The sequence below is a fragment of the Podospora bellae-mahoneyi genome (assembly GCF_035222275.1).
Source record: "Podospora bellae-mahoneyi strain CBS 112042 chromosome 1 map unlocalized CBS112042p_1, whole genome shotgun sequence".
In the NCBI taxonomy this organism is placed as follows: domain Eukaryota; kingdom Fungi; phylum Ascomycota; class Sordariomycetes; order Sordariales; family Podosporaceae; genus Podospora; species Podospora bellae-mahoneyi.
Window position 1 is genome coordinate 1,116,793 of NW_026946359.1, and position 17,919 is coordinate 1,134,711.

The 17,919-nt window shown below is 53.1% G+C and overlaps 9 protein-coding genes across 9 annotated transcripts; 5 read left to right on the top strand and 4 right to left on the bottom strand.

Annotated features, from left to right (window-relative positions):
* Positions 1 to 1,227: 1,227 nt before the first annotated feature.
* Positions 1,228 to 1,686, top strand: QC761_103695 (uncharacterized protein; the record flags this gene model as incomplete). The annotated part of the gene is made up of 1 exon (XM_062873620.1): positions 1,228 to 1,686. The coding sequence occupies one exon, from the start codon at positions 1,228 to 1,230 to the stop codon at positions 1,684 to 1,686; it is 459 nt and encodes a 152-aa protein (XP_062736682.1).
* A 1,894-nt stretch (positions 1,687 to 3,580) lies between these two features.
* QC761_103700 (uncharacterized protein) lies at positions 3,581 to 4,881 on the top strand. The gene is made up of 3 exons (XM_062873621.1): positions 3,581 to 3,892; positions 3,945 to 3,993; positions 4,055 to 4,881. The coding sequence occupies exons 1-3, from the start codon at positions 3,773 to 3,775 to the stop codon at positions 4,807 to 4,809; spliced, it is 924 nt and encodes a 307-aa protein (XP_062736683.1). The 5' UTR covers positions 3,581 to 3,772; the 3' UTR covers positions 4,810 to 4,881.
* Positions 4,882 to 4,986: 105 nt separating this feature from the next.
* Positions 4,987 to 6,930, top strand: QC761_103710 (uncharacterized protein; the record flags this gene model as incomplete). Its single annotated transcript, XM_062873622.1, has 2 exons — positions 4,987 to 5,228; positions 5,297 to 6,930. The coding sequence occupies exons 1-2, from the start codon at positions 5,060 to 5,062 to the stop codon at positions 6,928 to 6,930; spliced, it is 1,803 nt and encodes a 600-aa protein (XP_062736684.1). The 5' UTR covers positions 4,987 to 5,059.
* Positions 6,931 to 7,141: 211 nt separating this feature from the next.
* On the top strand, positions 7,142 to 8,806 carry QC761_0003730 (uncharacterized protein; the record flags this gene model as incomplete). The annotated part of the gene is made up of 1 exon (XM_062871795.1): positions 7,142 to 8,806. The coding sequence occupies one exon, from the start codon at positions 7,142 to 7,144 to the stop codon at positions 8,804 to 8,806; it is 1,665 nt and encodes a 554-aa protein (XP_062736685.1).
* Positions 8,272 to 9,217, bottom strand: QC761_0003740 (uncharacterized protein; the record flags this gene model as incomplete). The annotated part of the gene is made up of 2 exons (XM_062871796.1): positions 8,272 to 8,425; positions 9,117 to 9,217. The coding sequence occupies 2 exons, from the start codon at positions 9,215 to 9,217 to the stop codon at positions 8,272 to 8,274; spliced, it is 255 nt and encodes an 84-aa protein (XP_062736686.1).
* A 238-nt stretch (positions 9,218 to 9,455) lies between these two features.
* Positions 9,456 to 11,843, bottom strand: QC761_103730 (uncharacterized protein; the record flags this gene model as incomplete). Its single annotated transcript, XM_062873623.1, has 2 exons — positions 11,474 to 11,843; positions 9,456 to 11,420 (listed from the first exon to the last, which is right to left on the bottom strand). The coding sequence occupies exons 1-2, from the start codon at positions 11,588 to 11,590 to the stop codon at positions 9,456 to 9,458; spliced, it is 2,082 nt and encodes a 693-aa protein (XP_062736687.1). The 5' UTR covers positions 11,591 to 11,843.
* A 132-nt stretch (positions 11,844 to 11,975) lies between these two features.
* Positions 11,976 to 13,505, top strand: TIM11 (F1F0 ATP synthase subunit e, mitochondrial). Its single transcript, XM_062873624.1, has 4 exons — positions 11,976 to 12,234; positions 12,446 to 12,635; positions 12,692 to 13,371; positions 13,437 to 13,505. Exons 1-3 carry the CDS (start codon positions 12,214 to 12,216, stop codon positions 12,751 to 12,753), a joined length of 273 nt encoding a protein of 90 aa, XP_062736688.1. The 5' UTR covers positions 11,976 to 12,213; the 3' UTR covers positions 12,754 to 13,371; positions 13,437 to 13,505.
* Positions 13,506 to 13,812: 307 nt separating this feature from the next.
* On the bottom strand, positions 13,813 to 16,087 carry QC761_103750 (uncharacterized protein; the record flags this gene model as incomplete). Its single annotated transcript, XM_062873625.1, has 2 exons — positions 13,813 to 15,552; positions 15,611 to 16,087. 2 exons carry the CDS (start codon positions 16,085 to 16,087, stop codon positions 13,813 to 13,815), a joined length of 2,217 nt encoding a protein of 738 aa, XP_062736689.1.
* An 815-nt stretch (positions 16,088 to 16,902) lies between these two features.
* QC761_103753 (uncharacterized protein) lies at positions 16,903 to 17,186 on the bottom strand (the record flags this gene model as incomplete). Its single annotated transcript, XM_062873626.1, has 2 exons — positions 16,903 to 17,079; positions 17,139 to 17,186. 2 exons carry the CDS (start codon positions 17,184 to 17,186, stop codon positions 16,903 to 16,905), a joined length of 225 nt encoding a protein of 74 aa, XP_062736690.1.
* Between the last annotated feature and the right edge of the window lie 733 nt (positions 17,187 to 17,919).

The following is a 17,919-nucleotide window of genomic DNA, read 5'->3' on the forward strand; positions in this document are numbered from 1 at the left end:
GATCTAACTTTTGGAAGGAGGGTGTCCAACTGGCTGGAATCAATCGTCGAGGTCGGGGAGAACTGGGAAGATGATACGCCCAGCTCAGTTATTCCATTTTCAAGGAACGACCAACGCGACACCATTAATAGGGGGAGCGTTCATGATCGGTACCCACGAAGTCCCAGCTTCAGTCCCAAGACGCCGTCAGTTTGGTTTCGTACTAGTATCATGTATGTTAGAGTCTGGAGTGTACCAAATAAATGGACAGAAGGGGTCGATTAGCTCTTTACTTAATATTTTGTGCTGGGAATGCCTGAAGACTAAGATTAGTTCTAGCAGGAGCGGAAGAAGATACTCACTTAAGCGTTTCCAGAAACCCACAACAAATATAGAACGGTTTATAGAAAACACTGCTTACATACTTCCCATCGTTAAATAAAGTTTCCCCCTTAGTTTCCCTTTCTAAACCTACTACTTTTGAGAAAATTTTCCTTGATAATAAACTATAATAGCGCTGATAAAAATCTCTACGAAGATATGTAGAAGTTTATTGCCCATGAGTATAGCAAATCCCGAAGCCGCCTGAGAATGGTAAGTAGCTCCCGGGATAAGACACTCTCGGTTGTTTATCTTTCTCATCTTCTTTCTCCTCACTGGAAAACCAGTCCAACTCTCATCTTCCATTATACCAAGACTTTGAAACTTCAACAACATCTCTTTACATACCTTCATACTGATTTTCTCCAATGCCACTGCTCCCAGCCGCTGGTCCTATTCCTGCCCGGCTCTCATCCAACATGGGCCAGAAAACTAACACCACGCTTGCTGACCCAGATATGCCTCTTCCGTCCACAGCTGTGACTTGAAAATGAAAGACTCACCACCCTAGATGAGGAAGGGGGAAACTGAAGCGGGGAGTGTCAAATGAAAATGTACAAATTAGTACTTCTTCAGCCACATCTTCTTGCAATGTAATCATTTTTGTTGTTTTCAAAGTTGCTCCCGGCGTTCTGGTGGACCACTGCTTTTGCGTCAGCTGATCTCTTCTGTCCACCACTTTTGGCGAAAAGCTCTCCCGAACTTTTTTCTACTGTCCATCCCAGATTGCCTCCATCGATAACCTTCATCGGCCACCCTCATCCCACAAACCATGAATACTAACCCTCAACGGGTTGGTGGCTGGCCGGCAACCGCACCGCAGGCAGAGCCTGTCGCGCCCAAGCCCAGGAAAATCAGTACGATGTTATGGTGCCATTCTCGCCACTTCGCAGGTTCCTTCCTTTCCTACTAACGACTTTGCTTCTCACGTCTCAAATGAGGCCACTCAGAAGCAGTGATAGTAGCGATCGGGATGTTGTGGATGAGTGGCTTGATGATGAAGTCAGTATCACTCTTGATGATAGCGAGATGTGGGACGAGAGCACAACTGTGGATAATTCCGTCTCACCCAGCTCGTCACCTGTAACGGACTATTTCGAAAGCGAGAAGGATTTCGAAAGTGAGGAGGAGTTTGGTGATGATGAGGAGTATGAGTATGTCGAGAATCTCGAGAATGACGACACCAGAGACCCTCATTCAGCCCGGGGTCGTCGTTCGGTCACACCTGAATACCGTCCGGCAACGCCCGATTATGGCCAGGCCACTCCCGACAATCTGGTGGTTGTTGAACCGCTTCCGTTTAGGCCTGGTCATCGTCGCCTTTGACGTTCCTGGGACAGGAGGGGCGAATAGATTCGGAGGAGGGGGTGCAGAGAGGTGCTCGCACGCGCTGTTCTAGCCGAGCTGCCAGAGTGGTTTCTTGGGATGTTCAACGGGAAAAAAAGAAAAAAAAACCCCGATGGGGATGCCGACGTACCTTTGCCTCCCGAGGCAGAAAGCCGCTCTTCCTTGATGAAAAACAACACAAGTCTCGGGTCAAATTCGGTGGAGATAGGCGCATCGTCGATGCTGTTTTGAACCTTACCATGGCCTCTGATAGGCATTAATGTTCAGCCTCAACACGTAATCTGCAGCCCTTTCAACGGCGCTCGAAAGAGTCAACGGCTTTTGCCAGACGAAACAGACCTCGAACTCCAGACAAAGCCACAAGAAACTCTTCGTCCTCAACGCCCGGTTTCCCACCACCACCGCCAATCGAGAGGTACCCGTGTCCAAAGCCCCAAAGCCAGAAGCCCAGAGATGAACACAGTGAAACCTAGATTTTTCGTTGGTCAATTTCCTCCCATGAAAAGATAGTACAACCGCTCAACCACAAGCATGCCCGTACACCAACCCCCCAACCTAGCCGCCCTCGCAGACGCAACCTCAACCGCCCTCCACACGCGCCGACGAACCCCTCCGTACCAAATTTTCAAGTTCGACATCCCCAATTACAAACCACCATCCTCTCCCGCCGCTGTCCTCCCACCAGCAATCCAAAAACTGGTTTCCCACCCCAAGAAACCACCATTCAACTACCCCCCCAGAAACCCAACCCAACCCACTCATCCCCAGCCTCCCAACCCCTCCTCATTCCCTTTCGGCTCGACACCCCATGAGATTGACACCTTCTTCCTCTCTCCCAGCCCCGGGCAAGACCCCCAAGAGGAATACGTCCTTAGCCCACCACCACAAGGGAAACCACCCAGGCCCGACGCCGCAAAAGTCAAGATGGGGAAAATGAAATGGTTGGCTGGGTACGCCGTCACCTCTCCCTGTGAGCTTCCCGGTCCGGTCAAGCAGACAGTCGTGGAGGAGGAGAGTGGTGAGGTGGTAGGGACGAGGTGGGTTGGGGTGAAGGTTGAGAAGGAGATGGTGGACTTGTATGTAACAGAGTGGGAAGACTTTGACTCTGATTTTGAGGGGTAGAGCGAGAGGGAGGGGGGTGTCACTCCAAAGGGGAAGGGGAAAGGGGTGGGGGGTGACGAGGTTGGATCAGAGGCTGAGGGGATTGTGAGACAGAGGGAAAGGAGAAAAAAGATGATGGGGACGATCAAGAGGTTTGGGAGGAGTTTGGCTGGTAAGAGGAAGCCAAGGGCGGGGGAGGGGAGGGAGCAGACTCGTGTACGTGGCGGGAAAATAGATAGGGACCGGACTCCTGGGCCCCATGGGGCAAGAGGATACAAAGGGAGAGGTACCCGGTGATTTTGGGCGTCCCAGAGGCACATGATACCCACCGATTTGGGCGTTAAAAGCCTGGAAGGCACGGGTTGGCTTGGTTGGAAGCGTTTGGGGAACCAGTGTTTCAAGACTTTATGATGGTAACGATGGATGATATTCATGGACTTTGGTGTGATTTTGATATGTAGAGGAATACAGCAATACATGTTGATGTCTGACCTTGATATCAAGACTTGATACTTGACAACCCGGTATTCCGGAATCATAAGGTGTCCGCGGTTGAATAACATCATTCCAGAGTGGCAGAATATATCAAAACGGCGTCAACCTTGATGAGGCTGAATGTCTCTGCGGGAAAAACACAGGCTGGCAACGGCCGTCGAGGACCCCCCCAGCAGCCGCTAACACACCCCTGCCAGCAGTTCTTTGCGGGGTACAGCTCCCCCGGGCCCCGTGGCTCCCCACTTGGAGGAACCTCGGCTGGCGGTATCGGCCCCCGCAAGACGTTGTCGCCAGCGCAAATCCGTCGGTTGCCATGAGACCCGGACCTTGGCGTCGCCATAAATGGTATATCAGGGCCGAGTCCCATCTGGTCTGATCTGATAAGTTTCTGATCGTCAATTGACTGACTCTGTATCTTTGCTCTTTACTTTGTTTCTGTTCAACATATACCCTCCATATAATATCCAAAATGTCTGGCCCTGGTGTTGGTTTCGAGTATCCCTCTCGCGAGGTGAGCTGGCTCAAGCGTGATGCTCTCCTCTTTGCCAACTCGATTGGCTGCACCTCGGAGGAGCTTCACTTCCTCTACGTATGCATACTCACCCTCATATGGCCATTGAACCGCTACTAACAGCACATAGGAGCTCGACCCCAACTTCGCTGTTTTCCCCACCTACCCTGTCATTCTCAGTACGTTTGAGCTGCCATCAACAGCCTCGTGATGCATGGAAACTAACAAACAGCAAAACAGTGTTCAAGGAGACGCACCCCGAAGTAGTCGACTTCTACGCCGCCCAAAAGTCCGTCACCATCCCCGGCGTCCCCGCCTTCGACCCCACCCGCGTCGTCGACGGCCAGCGCCTCCTCGAGTTCCTCAAGCCCCTCCCTACCTCCTCCGCCGGCCGGAAATTCGAGGTCCGCACCAAGGTCCTCGGTGTCTACGACAAGGGCAAGCCCGGAACCGTCGTCGAGACCCAGACCGACCTCGTCGACGCCGAGAAGAACGAGTCTTACGCTCGCGTTACCACCTCTTCCTTCTATGTTGGCCAGGGCAACTGGGGCGGTCCCAAGGGCCCTGCCACCGTCAACTTCCCCCCTCCCGAGGGCAAGAAGCCCGACCTGGTGCTTGAGAACCAGACCACCAACGAAACCCCGTTGCTGTACAGACTCAATGGCGACTACAATCCCCTCCATGCCCACCCGGAGCCTGGTGCCAAGATGGGCTTCGGTGGTGTGATCATCCACGGCTTGTACTCGTGGAACTGGGCGTGCCATGGCTTGCTGCAGCACCTCGGTGGCAGCAACCCTGCCAACTTCAAGGAGTACCAGGCTAGATTTGCATCCCCGGTTAGACCCGGTGACAAGCTCATTTTGGAGGCGTGGAAGACTGGCGAGTTCAAGGGCGAGTGGGAGGAGATCAGGTTCTTGGTGAAGAACAGCCACGGCAAGGTTGTGCTGAGCAACGGCCGGGCGCTCATCAAGACTGGCGCCAAGGGCAAGTTGTAAAGTTATGATGCTGTGTATAATTTTGGATAAAAAGCGTAATGAGATATGTTGGACAACCAAAACTTGCTATGATGATGATGCTTGTCTCGTGTGAGGTGCCCAGAGATGATGCTCTGGCAGCTCAACTTGCATGTTGCTGCCTGACTGTCCTTTCCAGTTTCAATTGAATCCACTCACCAAATTCACTCCATTTTCACAACAAATCAAAGACCAGTCCCGCGGAAAAAGCAGCTCAAGCCGATAAAAAAAAATGACGGATGCGACAATTGGCCAGCGCAGGTCTTACGATGGCGCTCTTTGCACTGTGAGATATATCGGTGAAGTGGCCGGCACGACAGGATCATGGCTGGGTGTTGAGTGGGACGACCCATCGCGGGGCAAGCATGATGGTCAGCACAAGGGCGTCCGCTACTTTACATGTGAGTCTCTGAACTGATTTCGTCCATCATGGCGACGCGAGGCACGATTGACTGACATTCTTGATCAGGCAAAAGTCAAGCTCTCACATCGGCCTCTTTTGTCCGCCCGACCAGACCGGTGGACCCACCTCGGACCTTCCTCTCTGCGCTGCAATACAAATATGCACCCCCTGAGGAACAGCAGAAGCCTGGGCAAGCTGCTCCGAGGCCGATTGTTTTCTCAGGGAAGGTAGCGGAAGAGGTTGGGTTTGAGAAAATCAGGAGACAGCAGGCTCAGTTGGGAGAGCTGCTGTATGTCATCTTGGACAGCACCAAGGTTGCAACAGCATACTCGGACGATGAGAAAGCAAAGGGACAGCAGATTGGGGAGGTTTGCCCCAAAATCAGAGAGCTGGATCTGAGTCGGAATTTGCTGGAACACTTTGATCCTGTGGTGGACATCTGCGCTGAGCTGCTTCTACTGAGGAGCCTCAAGGTCAACTGGAACCGCTTCCGCAACGTGCTTGAAGACAAGAAACTCGAAACAGCAGGCGATGCCTTTGAAGGCGTGAAGGAGCTGGCTCTCGAAGACACGTTACTCACCTGGCACGAAATATGCCACATCGCCGCTCGATTCCCAACGCTGAGCACCCTACACGCCGGCTCAAACCAGCTATCCTCTCTCTCACCCCTCCCGCCATCAGCTCCCTTTACCTCCAACCTCGTCACCCTCGATCTCGAATTCAACCATTTCACCTCCCTATCCGATCTTGCTCCCTTGTCATCACTCACCTCCCTCAAAAGCCTCATCCTCAAAAAGAACAAAATCACCACCCTCACCACCCCCACTGCCCCTCTCCCAGCCTTCTCCCCCACCCTCAACTACGTCGACCTCTCCTATAACCTCATCTCCACCTGGTCCACCGTCGACTCCCTCCCTTCCTCCTTCCCCGGCCTCACCTCTCTGAGATTCACCCACAACCCCCTCTACGACAACCCCGACCTCGACACCCCAGGCTCTCTTCCTCCACACCCCCAGCAAACAGCCACCACCAGCACCTCAACCAGCGCCGCCAGCACCCTAGGCAAAACAGAAGAAGCCTACATGCTCCTCGTCGCCCGCCTCCCCCCAACCCTCAAAACACTCAACTTCTCCACCATCACCACGGCCGACCGCTCCGACGCGGAAATGTTTTACCTCTCCCGCATCACCAAACAGCTGTCCTCCGTCCCGGAAACGGAAGAGCATTTAATACTGGAGAAACACCCCAAGTGGAAGTACTTGTGTGATAGTTACGGTGAACCGACAATCACTCGTCGGCAGGAGGTGAACCCAAACTTTTTGGAGGCCAGGTTGATAGATGTCAAGTTTTGGGCGGTGTTTGATGGGGAGGAGACAGCAGCGAAGAGTGTGAGGGTGCCGAGGGCGTTTGATATTTATGCTGTCAAAGGGATTGTGGGGAGGTTGTTTGGGCTGAGGGCCTGGGAGGTGAGGTTGGTGTGGGAGACAGGGGAGTGGGATCCTGTTGGAGGGTTTGAGGTTGAGGGTGGGGATGGGGAGGAGAGTGATGATGGGGGGGAAGAGGAGACCAAGGAGGGGGGGGGGGAAGAGAACAGAAAGGGACGGTGGGTGAAGAGGGAGGTTGAGTTGAAGGATGGGCCTAGACAGTTTGGGTATTGCGTTGATGGGACGGAGGTTACTGTGAGGGTTGAGAAGAGGTGATGAGATTTGTTTGGCGGTTGTTGCCTGGAGCTGGGGTGGGAAACTGCAGCTTGTTTTACGGGATACTACAGGTTTCGTTTGTTGCAGTCACGATACTGACGGCGGTATTTTTTAGTTATAAAACTCGGTTTCTTGCCTTTTCTATTCCAGACTCTCTTCATCTCTTCTTCCTCAAGTGCTGGCTGCCTGTTATAATCATCAGTGCACTGCCATGGCTCCCCGTCCCTTTTGCTACATCGTCAGACCTGACACCCAACGCAGGACCAAGACTGGCCAGATTCAGGCTGTTCGTGGGGCCAATGTCCCGCTCATCGCTGTTGACGAACTACCCGACTGGATTGAAATCTATGGGGTGCCCCGTGATATCCCCAGCGAGCAGACGATTGGGCTTCAGAACCTGGGGCTAATGTCCAAGAACTCGGAGCCCTATCTGGTGCAGCTTCACCAGAAAGTCTTTGCCGCCCGCCGTGAGCAATACCAGGGAGACGATTCAAGAGGTCAGGCTACCGCGGTGCCTTCAAGCAGTCCTGCTGTTCCTTCAAGCCGTCCCGCCGTTCCTTCAAGCCGTCCTGCTGCTCCTTCAAGCCGTCCTACTGCGTCTCCTACAAGACATCAGGCGACACTTCCGCCCCAAGCTCAACCCCAGGTTCCAGTCGCCAACACAGCACCTGCTACCAACTCGCCACGGCAACCACCTCAGGCCATGTCCACAGCTATTCCTCAGACACAGGCTGCCCCAGCTGCTCAACCGGTACAGACCTCTATTCCCGCCCACGCATCTGTCAGTCAAGCGCCACCACCGACATCTACTGTCCCGGCGGGACTCCTGACCTCGCGACACGCGCCCAACCCCCCGACAGCTACACCGGCACAGTCAGCACCGCAACCTACTACCGTTCAATTCCCCGCTACTCCCTGTCCCCCTCCACCTCCCCCAGAAACCCCATCATCAGCCCCAGCGCCTGCCCCTCCACCAGCAGCCTCCCAGCCCGGAGCCCCTGCTCAGCAAACTGTCTCTATCACCACCACCACCGCCACCACCACTCAACCCCAACCCCCGTTCCAACCCGCTCCCCCAGGAACATCAACCTCCTCCCCCATCACCATCACCCCAGCACCCCAAGAACCCTGCCTCCACTACCTAAAATGGGGCAAATGCAAGTTCCAACCCCACTGTAAACATTCTCACCTCATCACCCCCGCCTCCCTTGTCTTAGCCGGCTTCCCCTCCGGTTCTTTTCCTCCTTGGATCAAAAAACGAGTCTCCCGACTAAACAACAACAACCCCAACCCCCCCTCTCAACCCTCCCGCCCCCCTTACTACCCCCAGCGTCACCACCCCTATTCCTCCTCCTCCTCCTCCTCCTCCTCCTCCACCACTACCACCACCTCATCCGACACCCACTCCCTCACCTCCTTCTCCTCTTCCTCCAGCCCCCGGGTGAGGGTGGCCAAAAGAGGAACGGCAACCAAAAAAGTGAAAAAGCAGGAGAGACTGCTGCAGGAGATGCAACTCCGGCTTGAGAATCTAACTCTCAAGCAAAAGGAACGGGAGCTCAAAGTTGCGTTGATGAGGCAGCAGCAGCAATTGGGGTTGGGGTTGTTAGGGGGGAGTGGGGGTGGGTATACAATCAACTCTCTAGGGGGGGTCGTCACCGCGACGACAACAAACAGTAAAAAGAGGCTGAGGTTGCCCAGACGGGGGAACACGCCTCTTGATCGGCAGAGGAAGCGGGTTAGAGAGGAAACACCGGAACGGGGGAAGGTCGGGGTTGTTGTTGTGATGGAAGAGGGAAAGGGGAAGGAGGTTGTTGAGGAGGTCAGGAAGGAGGAAAGTACGGAAACCGAAAAGGGGGTGGTGCTGGTTGAGATTTAGTTGTTTGACGAGATGGGTGGTCACAGGAATGAGCATGAGGAGAGGCGAAAAATGGCATCATATTGTATTTCTTGTTGGCTACTGAGTTGAATCTAAATACGGTAGAGCTATCAATCTCAGTTAGCCATTGCCCTCGCCCAATGAACAGAAAGTAAGTGACAAAGTCGAGAAAAGAGGCATGTCAGGAATAAGTGTAATGTGAGATAGTCCACACCGATGTCCCGAGGGAAATCTTGAGAATTGCAGAATTCTTGGAAGAATCATTCATCATGTTGCCTGGAGATAGCGACGAAAAGGGAGAATAACTTACATCTTTATTCTTGGTTGTGCCGCCGCATCAATTCCATGTTTCCAATTGGTCATGTCAAGTTGAAAAAAGAATGGCAAAAATCGAAGGCTTAAAAATTTCATAGTGGGCGGGGAGAAATTGCTGCTCAGGATTACGTAAGCGCCCTACCACACACCTTGACCAGGGTTAGGATCACGACAGTGCCCCTATTTCTGCTATACGTGTATGCTCAGTTCACATGCATGTGTGCAATCTTTATCACAGAACCATACTTCACCACAAACCCATATTCTCTCATTCACCCCATACAGATAAGATACTACCACATACCCCATCCCTCATTAATAAGTGATACTAACCTCAAACAGCAGTAACCCCATTCACCCCTACCGCCTCGATCCTGTTCACCAACTTCTTCACACTCGTCCACTCTTCATTCCTCAGATTCTCCTTCCCGCCCAGGTCCGGCCCAACCTCAAACACCGTAACCTGCCCATCAATCCCACCAGTCGCCAACCTCTTGCCTTCCGACGGCTCCCAAGCAACCTTGTTCAAACTCTTGCTTAACATCGTCCTCCCGTCCTTCCTCGCGCTCGGGCTGATCCTCGCCACCGGTTCCTCCGTCTCAACAGTGATGTCCCACAGCTCCAACCACCCGGCACCATCCACAAGAGAGAAAACCCCCGGCTTCACCGGCGACCAGGCTGCATCATACACCACATCCTCCCTGACAAAGTCCAACAGCGGCGTAACCTGTGACTCGGTCCCCACAGCAGATCCCAGAGCGGCCACAACCGCAGAGGTGGCAGCCGGCGCCCTCACCTTCCAGAGCTTGACACTCCAGTCCAAACTAGCAGACAAGACTAAATCGCCCAGATCCACCGGGCCCTTGGAAGGGTGAAAGTCAACCGACATGACCGGCGCCGCGTGGCCCTTGTAGCTAACCCTCGCATCAACACCCGCCTTGGCCCCGGCGCGATCATACCGATGGCAAGGATAAATCGTCCCTTCTTCTGATCCCACAAGAAAGAACGTCGGGTCTGCTTGCGGGAACGCAAGGCAGGTCGGGCTGAGATCCTCGTACTTGGCGGGCGCGGGAGTGACCAGTGTCATTGCCTCCTGTGGCTGCGTGAGCATATCGACACTCCATCCGCAGACGGCACCGTCAGTAGAGCATGAGATGATGTTGTTTGCGTTTTGGGTGCCGACAATGTCGACTGAATACACTGGGTGGGTGTGGCCGAGGCCGGTGAGTGGTGTCTTCTGGACAGGCGCTGATCTAGCGCGCGTATCCCATAAAAGCACCTGGCCGCTGTAGGCACCACCGATGATCAGATTCGGGTGGAAAGGCGAGAATTTGGCGGTAAGAATGTCAGACTGAGCGTGAAAGACGAATTCAGGGCGGTCATGAAGGTGCATGTTCCAGACCTGCACAATACCATCCGGGTCGTGGGGGGCGGTGGGGTTCTTGGTGTAAGATGCCAAAAGGAGTTCTGGGAATTTTGGAGAAAAGTCGATGGAGCTGATCATGCGTTTCTTGGACCAGCGTTCGTCATAGAATTGGGCAATTTCTCTGACCTTTCGCCGGCCTTTTCCTCCAGTGTTGCCGCTTTGTTCATCGTCATCATCGAGGTTTACAGCCTGAAGGGTGTAGTCGGTGAGGATATCGTACTCTTCGTCTAGCGCTTTCTCGATAACCTTGGTTGATCTTTCGACAAAGTCCATGAAATCGTCAGACTGTGTAACCGCCTTCAATTCCTCGGCTGTCAAGGCCCGGACAGGAAAGTTCTCCTTGGCTGAAGCTTTCAGCGTCCCATCCGTCACAAGCTCTCTCGCCGCTTTCAACTCCTCCTCGATTTCTTTCCGAATATTTTCTCTTAGTTCCTCCTCTCGGTCTCGTTCCCTCCTGCTTAATCGCTTGTTGGGCGTAGCTGGCACTGTATCTTCGAGGTCCGAGTCTGAAGCAGCTCGTGCTCTGGTTGGTGGTATCCATTCCTCTGTCGTTTGCACACCTTTGCTATAAGAGAACACCTCCTTCACCGGCGACGGAGGACACTCGTAGACTGTTTTTAACGAAACGGTCGAAAGAATCTGGGGCTGGGTTGGTGCAGGAACAACCTGGGCATTCGCAGGAATCTGAAATTCGGAAGTGGCCGCATTGCTGAGCTCGCCTCCGCTCAAAACACTGTTCGGTCTGCTCCCGCGGCGGGCGGGCGAGTTCATTCCTGTCGAGACAGACACGGAGCGGCTGTCGCCCACCAGGCTATTAATCAGGTTTTCGATATCATGTCGCGAGGTGTGCCGACCGGGCATGGGCGAAACAAGCTACAGTGGTGTCAGCCAGCTACTTTGGACCCTAACTGCAGGACAGGACGCACCTCGCTGGGGGTTATGCTGCCACGGCCAGCTGACTGGCTTGCCCGAAGCTCCCTCTGGCGCTTGAGCTCGGCCAGCTTGGCCTTCTTTGCGAGAATCTCCTCTCTTCGTTGTTGCATGATTGCTGATTTCTATCCGCATCCTACGGCCAAGCCTAGGTTCAAGTTTGTTGAACTGCCAATTCGAAATATCTATCGTCCGTCTCGCAGTGGTCAGGAGGATCGAGAAAGAAGATAACGGAAAGTAACCAAAGCACGCCGTTGCTGCTGTGCTGTCTCCTATTTCGTTTGTTGTATGTACACAGTAGATAGCTGCTCTTTCAACCTTCATTGCGCGTCGCCCGCCTTAGCCCAGTTCGAACGCCCGCCCACCGCGACCCTCCAGGCATGGACCAGGGGCCGCCTACAATTACGCCCGGGAGTGCGCTAAATCACCTGATCTGCTCAAACTCTTGGCAAATGGCATTTGCTACCGCCCGCTGTGAGAGCTTCTTCCAGGCGGGTAGGAGGGACTAGTGGGGCTCCACGTCAAGCAAGCAACCTGCCGCTTCGCCTTAACCAAAAAAACCGCGAAAACTCCCGAGCTTCCCAAAACTTGTTCCAACCTCACCACACCCAACCCGCGCAAATCGACGACAAGCTCCGGCCACGGCCAATTCCTTTCTCCTCGACACCGAGTGCTTCCTCCCGCCCAGATCGAATTTCGAACCCCAGCCAATTCGATTGCCCCCAGATTCCTCAAAATGGCCTCTTCCGGAGTCAACGTGAGTGGACACTGTTACCCCCCATCTGGCTCCCTCCACCCATTGCATAAGAGGAGGCTATAGACACAGGGCCACCTACCTTCCTACAAGTAATTGGCATGGCCCGCACTTGGTATTCGGCTTCACAAGACCCAAAGCTCGAGACATAGCGCAAAACCCGCATCATGTGAAAGTATGGTCTGTCCACAATCAAACTAACATGCACACCCAGGTCCTCCGGTACTCCGCCCTCGGCCTCGGTGTCGTCTACGGCTTCTACCACCAGCGCCAGATCTATGCTTCCGACCGCGCCGCCGCCGCCCAGCGCGAGTATGAGCACAAGCAGCAATTAATAGCCCAGGCCAAGAAGGCCTACGCTGCCAAGCACAAGCCCGCTGTCTCCGCGTCCTCTTCCGCCAGCCGTATGTAGATCTGAGGGTAGAGACATGAAACTCGGTAACTGACGCAGAACCTACAGAAGACATCAACAGCTCAAGCTTCGACCTCGAGAGCTTCATCGCCCAGCTGGACAAGGCCTAAACTGTCCGTCGACGAACTTGACGGATAGTGGTGGAAAAGGGAGGGGGATAATAGAGGTGGTAGACTTGGAATGAGCGAACCGAATCTTTTCCGACCAGCGCACAACCAGCCCCTCTTGACTCGACTCGAACTCGCCCTTTGTGGATGTGGGAGGACGGTGGGAAAGACGAGGGAAAGGACGGAAAACCGAACGAAATGGATGGGACGAATGACATCAGCGCCGGAAATACCCTCACACAACCGGCCAATGTCACATCGTTGAGGTTTTGGGGGAAAGGGAACAAAACCCCAGAAAAACGGACAGGGCGAGCAAGGCGCGCAAGGAAGGGACGGCAGGGGGGTTTAAAGGCAAAATGGTGTTGTATTATTACTGTCGCGGTTAAAAGTGCACAACTACCCACACGGCATTAAAGAGGCTTTTTTTTCGATCATCACACACACACACACGCACTTACTTCTTTCTTTTTCACAAAAGGTTCCCGTGTACAATTGTTTTGTACATTATAACTGATCTAGACAAGAGACGGGGGTAATAAAGGAACTGGACCAGAAGTAACTTGGGTCATATTCGGTGAAACTCGTTTGGGTGTACTCGGGGGGCAGGGGACACGAATATAGGTATGTGAATAGGGGCGGCCAGCCTAGCATTTGTAAGTCTGGACCAACAAGCTCATGAGATTCAGCATGTCCAGACTCTGCATATTGGACTGTTCCACACCATTTCAGCAGACCAAGCTTGTTTACCACGCCAAACCCCTCCACCAAACTTAGCATATTAAACTCACCATATCAAACTCAGGCCGCAAGCTCACCACACCATCATAACGGCATCTTCACCATCGTAGTCATTTGTCTCCGTCAAAGCAATCTCTACTAGTACAGTGACAGCAATCATCATGGCAAGTCAGGGTTTGAAGACTCCACAAAAAGCCCCTTGTAAAACGCCCTCCTAAAACCGCCATACCATCGCACTTAAATCATTATTTGAGTAAGGTATCCTAACATGCGTCATAGTGTTCAACTCCAGTTACTCCCCCTCTACCAAACGCTTAACCCCCCCTAATGAGGAAAAATAAACCCTCCCGCCCCTTCAAACCCCCCCGGCGTAACAGGCGTAAACCCCGTGCTCCCTTCCACACCACCACCACCCGTACCCTCCTCCCCACCACCACCACCACCACCAGTCCACAATTTCCCCTCAAGGACAGTCCTCTCGATCCGATCAGCAACCTCCATCAAACCCGCCGTCAACCCCCCACCATTACTCCCACCCATCAAACCCCGTAAACACCCCTCCGCGACCGCCAAACTAATATACTCATCATAATGACTAGGGGAACGACACGCCCTCTCCCTAAAGTCTTCCAGCTGCGTCTGCACCAACCTGACAATCTCCGCCTGGCTTGTTGCGTGTTGTTGCCTCCCATCCGTGGGGGGTAACTGAATCACATTCAGCGATAGTCTTCGACAGGACGTAATAAGATACAACATTGCAGCGCCAAAGCTGTCACGGCATATATCCAGCAGCGTGGCTGTTGGGCGGTGGGTGGTCCCCTCTGGTAGAGCTATGCTGCTGCTGGGGTAGTCGAGGCCATGACTTGGTTGATACCACGACTGGTGGACGCTCAGAATCTCGAGAGACGAGTTGATCACTGCTTGGGAAGAGGCCGGGAATTGTCGGAACCTCGGTGCAGAAATATAGTGATGGTGGAGGGCTAGCAGGGAGCGGTTGACGAGGACTCTGAGGAATTCAAGTTGTATCCGAGGTCTGAAGGAGTAGTTTGCTTGCGATTGAGCTGCCATAAGCAACACAGATGCCGCTTCTCGAACTTTGCGGCGGAGTTGCTCGTCCCAGGCTTGGATTTTGTCATATTTGAGGGCCGTCTGAGCCGTGGTTTGGTTCACGGTGGTGGTGATTTCCGAGAGTATCGGAATGAGGTCGGATAGCCTTGTCTGGAAGGTGCCATCGGTCAAAGCAAGGTCTGATTTGGCGGCACCTTGCTCCAGGACCCAGCCTTGTCCGGTGTGGTAGATGCTGGTGTCGTTAATGTTTAATGGTGGCTCGGCGTCGTAGTCTTGATATGTACATGATGTTCCTGTCCTCATGGCCACTTGCAGCTCCAGAAGCTGAATAGTAAGCCACAGTCTGCGGCGGATCTCGACTTCGTATGGCAAGAGTTCTGGGAACAAAGCAGATGTTCGGTTGAGATGCAGGGAGACCGCCATTCGACCGAGATATCCCATGAGGCTGGCCAGCTGCGACGTCTCGCCACCCTTTACAATGTCCATTATTCTCGCGATAACCCCAAGGCAAAGTGTTCGAGCCGAAGTAAGAGTAGGTGTCGAAACAAACGGTGACCGGCAAAGAAAGTACTGAGAACTGTTCAGGAACTGGTCCGTCCAAGAACTCGGCCGTCTTCCCGTACTGGCAAATACTTGTGCGGGGGCTGCTTGGCATCCCAACGCCAGTATCATAAAGAACTGAGCAAGCCATTCCTCGGAGAAATGGTTGACGTTCATCCAAAAGGCCTGGAGCTCAAACTCGTACTCGGCAGGGTGCAAAAGCCGGTATATCGGGTGGATAACCTCGAAATAACACCGTACCAATGTGTCGACAACAGGTCTTGGTGGTAAACTTTGAAGCGCATTTTCTCGGCTTTCTGAACAGTGGCATATTTCGCCAAACGGAAAGTGGTGAACCGGAAGCGCGGCGACCAAATACTTTAAGCTCTGTAGGTGTCTGTATCTCGGCCCCCACTTGGGATCAAGGCCGGCTATGTATGGCCAGCCTTCCCGAAACTAAAATGTTTCCTGTTAGCAAACATGCATGCTTCAGCGGAATCTGGTTCGTCTGTACCTCGGAAGCAACAGTGCTCCAGTGTGTGACACCGTGAAGTCTGGGTCTTGCTTCACTACCACTCGGGCCCGGTGTTGTTTGGGGGCTATCTCGTGCTGGACTTTGTGGTGTCTCTCCCGGCTCGCCACTTCCAGACTCATGCTTCGAACTGAAGGGGAATTTCTGGTATACACATTCATCGGCAGCGTCGGCCTGGATACAACGGGAGCAAGGCTGCCCTTTGTCGCATCTGAGCTTCCGTCGATGACATGGAATGCAAACGTAGACTCGTCTGTTTCGTTTTTGGGGTTTCCCTGTGCCTTCTGGGTTGGGCCGGTTTGGATCGAGGATAGAAAAGGTCGAGAAGTAACCTGCTGGCTGCTCTGATTCCATAGTCGATGGTTTCTTCTTGGTGGGTCTTGATGATGGTGAAGCACACACAATGTGGCATTTCCAACCTTGGGCAAGTAGACCCCTTGATTCCAAAAGGGGTGCCATCACAACTGTCCTGCTGATATGGGTCTCGGCAACCTAGGGTGTGGCGGGTGAGGTGGCTTCGCCAGCCTGAGGACAAGCAAAACAAATCTTCAAAAACCGATCAGGCAACAGTAGAATGTGAAGCAGGAGTGACGATATGTTTCCCATTCATGTTCCTCCTTGTGGTACTTGAACTGGCGGCTCAGACGCCAGGGGGGGCACGAAACGAGTGCCATCGCCATGCGCCAAGCCCTGTTAGGTTATGCCGAAAGGCACATGGCCAAGCCATTTTTTCCTTGTATTGCTGGATATCTCGACGCTCATAAGTGAAGCGGTGATAGGGCTAATGATACCCTGACGTCGAGATATTTCCTGTAATACCCGGTTTGGAAGGTTCTGTTGCACAGGTGGGCAGGCCCAGGATCACGGTTCGGGTCCGGGGCTCGGAATGAGCTCGCACTTGGAAGATTCGAGAGGTTGTTGAGATCATCTGGTCCAATCCGAGGAAAAGAATGGTCTCATACGGTGAGAAGCAGCAAGAAAAAAGCCGCGCGGGTGTCACCAATGAACCGATGGTGGTGGGAAGGAACCGTCTCCTTGGGTGCCTGACTCCTGCCGTGTAACCACATGTCGCCCCTCGAGTGACTTTAGTGTAAAGTCTTGATAGGTTCATCAAGGAAAAAACCGAGCAGGGGTGTTTCGCTTTGGTCAATATGTCTCCGTGTTTGAACGTTGAGGTTGTTGTTGGACCTGCCGAAGGATGGATCCCCCCTTGCCAACGACCGCTCTGTGACCAACCTTATTCTGTGGCTTACACAACAAACACCTAAACGTACCTACAAACAAGCCGAACTGAATATTATATCCACTGCAAGGCAAACTTCAATATCATAAGGCTTAGGATTCTCAGTCAAAAGCATCTCAAGTCCACTCCTACCATGGGGCAGTTCATCAAGACAATGTTGCTGGTTTCCGCGGCAGTGACAAGCTGCTGACAGAAAAGCAGCCTTATACTAGTATTCAATTAGTATCGGACATGTGCTCTTGATTCCGAGAGTGTATAATTATTGACTTCGAATCCGACCCTCCCCGCAAAATATCCACGCCCTTTGGTTGTCATGTTGATGCCTTGCTCACTGCTTCAGTTGCAGTGCCAATTTCTCACCGCCTCGGCTTCTTGTGCAACAGGGAAAGTCGTTTTTGTATATTTCGTTATCATTGTCCTTTCGCACATCTCAGGTTTGGCGTGGTTGTGCCTCTCAAGACAACCACCAACGCGTAACATCGCGCTTACATGTGCCGCATCTCGATTGCATGCTATTCTCTTTTCACTTTGTGCTACAACCCAAATTCGTCATCTTCCACCGCCGGCCGGCGGGGGACCAAAACCCCCGGACTTGCCATAAAGCAGGAGGTATTTCGCAGCATCTTAACAACCAGAAGATCAGCAAGGTCACTCCGACTCCGAGTTCCTTGATATGCTTCCTGGACTACAGCGAATTGTCCGAGATCACAGGGGTGGAATGTCGCGCTTAAACCTAGGTGATGGCTCAGTCTCCATGCATCTCGTGTAACCCCAGATAGTTTATCTACCAGTTGACGTCTGACACCTCACAAGTACCCTGCAGTCTGTTGACTAATCTAAAAGTCATATAAGTTCAAATGGCCCCCACAGTGAGAGAAGAAGAAGAAAAAAAGGTCAATCATGGGCACTGCTACTCTGCACTATCACCAAACCAAAGTCCGAGCAGGGCGTCCGCCACGTCCTCAGAATCCTGTCTGAAGAAAAGACACCTCCTATTCTCACTAAAAGGCTTGTTACAAGCCGTGACGGGGCCGGATGATTTGCATTC